The 7,243-nt window shown below is 37.8% G+C and overlaps 1 protein-coding gene across 3 annotated transcripts in view; it reads right to left on the bottom strand.

The window, feature by feature from the left end:
• MSH3 (mutS homolog 3) overlaps positions 1-7,243 on the bottom strand; it is a 185,987-nt gene that overhangs the window by 73,563 nt on the left and 105,181 nt on the right. For all 3 annotated transcript variants that reach the window (XM_010863368.1, XM_010863367.1, XM_010863366.1), the window contains exon 18: positions 1,095-1,202. In XM_010863368.1, coding sequence (XP_010861670.1) covers positions 1,095-1,202 — 108 coding nt within the window. The remainder of the gene's footprint in view (positions 1-1,094; positions 1,203-7,243) is intronic.

Below are 7,243 nucleotides of genomic sequence, written 5' to 3'. Positions count from 1 at the left end.
CCCAGAGGGATGGTATGGGGAGGGAGGAGGGAGGAGGGTTCAGGATGGGGAACACATGTATACCTGTGGTGGATTCATTTCGATATTTGGCAAAACTAATACAATTATGTAAAGTTTAAAAAAAAAAAAAAAAAGAACACTGCTAGTACTCTTATATAAGAGACCCCAGAGAGTCCCCGAAAGGGCTTCACAGAAAGCCCCCAATGCAGAATTGCAGCCTAGGGGAGTTGCTGGAATGAGCCCAGGCACAGAACACCTCAGAAGTAGAGCTTGGCCACGGAACAAACCACTGCGGGGACTGGGCAGCCTGGAGCCCTAGGGGCCCAACCCTTGCCCAGCAAAGCTATGGGAACAGGATTACTACCCCCTCAGGTCTGGAAAGCAGGACCCCTGTGCCCCAGTGGGCCTGGAAGGCAGAGCTCTGAGCCAAAGCTTTAGCTTAAGATTTAGTCTTAAGGAAGAGCAATTTGAGAGCAACTGAGTGGAATTTGCCTTAAAATGAATCATACCTTAAGTCTCCCCCATATCTGATTTAGATAATGTTTAAATAAGACTTTTATAATTACAAAGTTAAACATATCATAAGTGTTCAAGTGAATGCTAACAAATGAAAGGATTGTTCCTCTATAAAAAACGTCACCCACATAAACCTAAAAATTGAAATATGTAACATTTCCCTCTAGTTATAGTCATCATCTGCTTTCATTATACTCAATGGTAGAGCAAGAAAGGAATTTCTTAATTTTAAATCAAGCTATATGCATATGACATTCAGCTTTACCAAGAGTTCAACATATTTGAGTAATTTTAATACTTTATAATGAAAGTGAAAGTCACTTAGTCAGGTCTGACTCTCTGCAACCCCACAGACTATACAGTCCATGGAATTCTCCAGGTCAGAATACTGGAGTCGATACCATTCCCTTCTCCAGGGGATCTACCCAACCCAGAGATCAAACCCAGGTATCCCACATTGCAGGCAGATTCCTTACCAGCTGAGCCACCAAGGAACACTAAACTTAATTGAAAAATTCTATCTGTTCTAAAGCACTGAAAAGGGCTGAGGTAAAACAAAACAAAACAAAACACATTACCTGCAGTAATCTCTTTGCTTAGCGACCTTGGCCAGGGACAAAATGCAGTCAATCGTTGCTAGGTGATGGACTGCTTTACACAAGGTGTGATAATGTTCATTGAAATTCCTACAGAATCAACAACAACAACAAAAAGGTGAGCAAATTGATTTCTTAGATCTATAAAAACTGTACAATTAGTAATCAGTTTGGTAGCTATGATGAGCATAAACAAATAACCAGGCACACAGCTAGCAGTTAAGAAAGGTGGAAATTACATTGAACTATTTTCTGTTTAATAACTTGATTATTGAGACTTTATTTGGAAAAAGAAAAATGTATATATATATATTTTAAAATAGTTTCTTTACAAAGATATCTACTATTAATACCATATTGCACATTTCATCTGACCATGACCCTGAAGTCAGACCTAATTAACACTAATGTAGAGATTATTTTCATTTAACTTAAATAACATCACGAACTACCCAAATGGATCCAGCTTCCCTTTGCACATATCCTTCATAGCATTGTCCAAACTAGGATAACAGTTTCAATATCTTCTCCTAAAATTTATTGGAAGTGTCTCAATGGTAGAGCTCATCAGGTCCACCTGATTTATTTATCTAACATTTAATGATAGAGTTGACACTACAATAAATTTTTTGAAGGTAAGCAAGAAGAAAGGTACCTTTTTTTAGTGATCTTCAGTTTTCTTATTAATAGTTCATATAGAAATTAAATATTAGACTTGTTTTTAAAAAGGTCACTTTAAAGCTTAGGCTAATTAGGTAGCTGGTGATCTAAAAGTTTAAAAGACTTGCAATGAAAGACTTATTCTAGAAAAAACATACGCTACATGTAGGGGTTTTCCTTTCCTTTTTTTGCTTAGATACTTTCATTATCTCTTATCACAGGAGTTCCTTATAACCTTCTAAAGATGCTCCTCTCCAAAAGAGATGAGTATTCTACTGAATACATCTCTTAAAAAATATTTCTCTATTTAATACTGCGGGTTTCAGAAACTAAGAGATTTAATCTGTTTGCTTCTTAAATCCAAAGGTTTTTAGAGTGCTTCCTACTAGAAAAGAATATCCAGATTAAGCTACTATGTGATCAGTTATTCCAATATTATTACCATTGTACTGGTTTTTTAGAACCCATAATTTCTGACTTCTTATTAATATTAAAATAAGATATTCTATGTAAGTGACTTTTCCAGATACTAGACCATTTTAAATATTCAGTTTTAATTCTAACTATTTGTGAATTACAGAGTATATTTACAGTATATTTTAAACTTCTTTGTCCAAGTAGATACAGCACTTGTTGTTCAGTTGCTAAGCTGTATCCCAAGGTGCCACGGACTGCAGCATGCCAGGCTTCCCTGTCCTTTCACTATCTCCCTGAGTTTGCTCAAACTCCTGTCCACCCATCTCACCCTCTGTCACCCCTTCTCCTGCTCTCAATCTTTCCCAGCATCAAGGCCTTTTCAAATGAGGCAGCTCTTCACATCAGGCAGCCAAAGTATTGGAGCTTCAGCTTCAGCATCAGTCCTTCCAATGAATATTCAGGGCTGATTTCCTCTAAGATTGACTGGTTTGATCTCCTTGCTGTCCAAAGGACTCAAGAGTCTTCTTCTAGCACCACAGTTCAAAACCGTCAATTCTTCAGTGCTCAGCCCTCTTTATGGTCCACCTCTCATATCCGTACATGACTACTGGAAAAACCATAGCTTTGACTACATGGACCTTTGTCAGCAAATTGAGAACCTCATAAACAAGGAGAGCATAATGAATATAATTTACCTATTTCCCCCAAATTAAAGTTACTCAGAAGGAACTACATGATTACCACTAACAATGTTAAGAGTCTGTGCAAAATACCAAACACAAAGGAGACTGGACCCTGACATTAAACAGGAGCACTCAGTTGCCACCTTAAAAATGATTCTTAGTTTTGAAGATGCCACGTGCTGTACGGACATAACGCTGCTGAGGGTGCCCTGTCACTTCTAGTCTAGCTTCAGTTTTAGATCTGACCACTCATCTACCCCTTGGACTGCAGCTGATGCTGTCCCTATTCTAATTACTAATCCATCTGGTCTTCCTATCCTGGCACTCTCTCTTTTGCCAGAAAGCAGCCATATTTGGTATTTCTGCTCTTGCCTCTCTGGATCTGAGTGTTCAATATATCTGTGCTGCTACTGCTAAGTCACTTCAGTCGTGTCCGACTCTGTGTGACCCCATAGACGGCAGCCCACCAGGCTCCCCCGTCCCTGGGATTCTCCAGGCAAGAACACTGGAGTGGGTTGCCATTTCCTTCTCCAGTGCATGAAAGTGAAAAGTGAAAGTGAAGTCGCTCAGTCATGTCCGACTCGTAGCGACCCCATGGACTGCAGCCTACCAGGCTCCTCCGTCCTTGGGATTTTTCAGGCAAGAGATCTGTGGCACTACAGTAAAAAAATTAAAAAACGGCCTATTTTTTCTTATCCCCACTCTTCCTTCTCAGGTCCTGGCCAGGCCACTAATTTGTCACTACTCACCAGCCTTAGGTTGAGGATAACTGTCCCTGATGATCTAACTTCCGGGATTGAAATGAGTAACTTAACTCTTGGTCAGTACCATTTCAGCTTAGTAACAACAAAAAAGGCAGGAGAGAGAAGGTAAATTGTTTAGCTGTGGACAACAATGTTCCTTCTCATGTCAACTGTATAAATAAGGCGTGTGAAAAAAAAATTTTAAGCTATCATAAACCTTAAACGTCACCATCACAACTCTTACAAAGCCTTGCTTGGCTTCTTGGTCTTTGTCTATTTGTTATTCTTGACCAAATTTCAAAGAGATCATTTTAGAAAAATGACACGCTGAAAAATGGACAATTCAGGCAACAATCCAATAGACTTGTGTTTACGTTATAAAAACATACAACTTTACCACTAAGACACCAAAAACAACTTCAACTAATCACTGATTTAATCTCAAAAGGTATTGCTGGGTCCATGGGAAGAAGATTAAAGACACTTGGGTTCTAAAGTTATTATGACAGTTTACCATCCGATGTGATTCAATAATATTTGAAGTTAATTAAAAAGGAGAATATTTTATTTTCTATTTGCAAATGTATTTCTAAAATCCTTGAACTACTATATGAGACGTAATTTTATTCAATTGAATAATATTCAATAATCTTATTATTAAAGATTTTTCTAGTGAGATTATTCAATATCGAGAGCCCATCTTTTACAACATGAAAGAAAAGACACTGTTTTTTGAGAGAGGGTTCCATTCACAGACTTTCTTACAGCCTTGATTTCTTGCAATATTTCAATATAAAGTAATGTGACTAATGGACAACTGTTAGTATCTCAGTAAGAGACAAAAACACTTGTATAGCTGGTATTCAATCCTCTGGTGTCAGGTTCAATGAGGTTAATCATTTTTGAAATGACATTATATTCACACCATCTGGCACCTCAATAAATAGTATGTTTAACAATCAATGCTATTCTCAAGTGGGGGTCTAGCTGCAAATGTTGTAGCTAAATTTCAGCCAATATTCTTTCTTTAGATAAAAAAATTTATATTTTTCTATTTGAAAGTAATATATGTATATTACAGAAACTTTTGATATCATGGATCTACAAAGTACATTAAACTTCCAGTAATCTCACCCTCCAGAATTAATGTCAATATTTGAAGTTATTTATATATATATGGTCAATAGGCATATTAATAACAGCATATATTTAATATTTTAAAATACAAAAATGTGTATGCTGTGCATGTATGTGAATTTACACATACAGAACTGGCATCACATTTTTAATACTTTTCATCCTTTCTTTACTTAGCAATATATCATATCATATTCTTCTGTGATGTTTTATTTAATGTTAGCTTACTCTCAGCAGCTCCCAACTCCAGCCAAGCCACAGTATGATGAGAGCAGGATTCTCCTGGGTTAATGGGGTAGAAGGGCCCAGGCAGAGGGCTGACACAGTGAGAATGGCGGGGTGTGAGAAGAGGACAGGAGAGGAAGGGGCAAATCAAAGAGATGTTTCAAAGAGAAAAAAGACAAACAGGAATTTGATAATAGATAAAGGGGAAAAAAGGAATAAAGAATCAGGATACTGCGAAAATCTTTACCCTGGGAGATCTGAACTTTCTCTACGCTAGAAGCATGAAAGAACATAACCCAGACCTATAAAATCACATACACTATGCAGGCAGGGAAGACGAACAACCTCACCGAATCCCAGGACCCTAGATACAGTCCCTGAAGCTTGAAAGGGAAAACATCAGTCCACTTTTCATGTTCTCAGTGATATCACTAAGGGGAAAGTCAGGAAAACAAAAACTCAAGAGCCCTGAAAACCCTTAGCAAGGGTAAGTGAAAGTAAGTTGGAAAAGGAAGTGAGTAGACCAAATTTCTATCCCCAGATTCAAGACTTAGAGTCAAGATAATCTCAAAAGATTCAGGGTAAGTGTACTGAAATCTCTTTCTGATCCTGTAATTCAAAACTGCTCTGGGCAACAAGAGATCCTACCAACCTACCACCTTTTAAAAACTGTCACATATTATCTTTTTTGTTCCTCTTTTTTCACTTGTCAGAGTTGTTACTTTAAATGGAAAAAAGTTCCCTGAAGACTACACTGAATATACTGTTTAAATTTTTAAAGAGCAAGACTGAGAGATTTCCCAGTGATGCCCATGGATTGATTCACCATAGGCGGGCTCTACAGCCTGACAGTATAGCGCACACGCCCTACCACCAGACACCCTGGGTTGAATCTGGGTTACAGTCTTATTGTGAGCAACTTATTCTTTAATTCTGTCACTCACCTTATTCATTTGCAAATTGGGGATGATAATAATATTTCACTCTTAGGGCTCTTGTGAAACAAAATGAGCTAATAAACAAAGTGCTTAGGTGACTGGTGGTCGGGAGCTGGCTTCTATGGACTCATGAAAGTCAACTGTGTGCACATCTCCTTTCAATCCAGGCCAGCAGGACCTTGTAATCAGTCCTGGATGGGGTAGTGACACCACAGAAATCGAACACTACTGCTCTCCAGAGAGCTGGGCATTCACCATTTATCAGAACACCACCAACTTAAAACTATTACGATGAACATGTGACTGCTAATAAATCCAGAATGAGATTCTTTGAGACAATGGCATGGATGCCTCCCCTCTAAATTTCATAATATAAAGGTAGAGGGCTATTCTAGATTAAAATATACTCATGAAACATAATAGACAAATGCAACATGTGAAAGGTTGTTTTAAATATGGGAGGAGGGGAAATCACAGTCATGGAGAAAAGACTTGTGGTTGCCAAGGAGGAGGGGGCTGAGGGAGGGAAGGACTGGGAGTTTAGGATTAGCAGATGCAAACTATTATATAGCAACAAGGTCCTAGTGTATAGCACAGGGAAATGTATTCAATATCCTATGATAAACCACAATGGAAAAGAATATAAAAGAGGAATGTCTATATGTATGTAACTGGGTTACTGTGGTATATACAGCAGAGTTTGGCATAACTCTGTAAATCAACTGTTAATCAATCAATTTCAATAAAAAATAAAAATAATAAAAATATGGGGAGAAGAGGAATTGAGACAATTTAATATTTAACTTAGTAGCTGCAGTCCATGGGTTGCAAAGAATCAGACACGACTGGGTAACTGAACAACAACAGTTATAGTTTCTCAGGTATAACAGTGGTAGCAAAATTATATAGCAAAGTGTCCTTATTTTTAGAAGATGTATGCTTAAGTATTTAGGGGCAAAGTGTTATAATGTCTAAAACTTACTTTAAAGTGTTTCAGAAAAAAAAAGTGTGAGGGAGATATAAAACAAATGTAGCAAAATCTTAACACTTTAAATAAACCTAGGTAAAGAGTACAGACCACCTGACCTGTCTCCTAAGAAACCTGTATGCAGGTCAGGAAGCAACAGTTATAACTGGACATGGAACAACAGACTGGTTCCAAATAGGAAAAGGAGTACGTCAAAGCTGTATATTGTCACCCTGCTTATTTAACTTATATGCAGAGTACATCATGAGAAATGCTGGGCTGGAAGAAGCACAAGCTGGAATCAAGATTGCTGGGAGAAATATCAACAAGCTCAGATATGCAGATGACACCACCCTTATGG

Source organism: Bison bison, unplaced genomic scaffold, assembly GCF_000754665.1.
Source record: "Bison bison bison isolate TAMUID 2011002044 unplaced genomic scaffold, Bison_UMD1.0 scf7180017864490, whole genome shotgun sequence".
NCBI lineage: Eukaryota > Metazoa > Chordata > Mammalia > Artiodactyla > Bovidae > Bison > Bison bison.
This window is presented reverse-complemented; position numbering and strand designations above follow the sequence as displayed.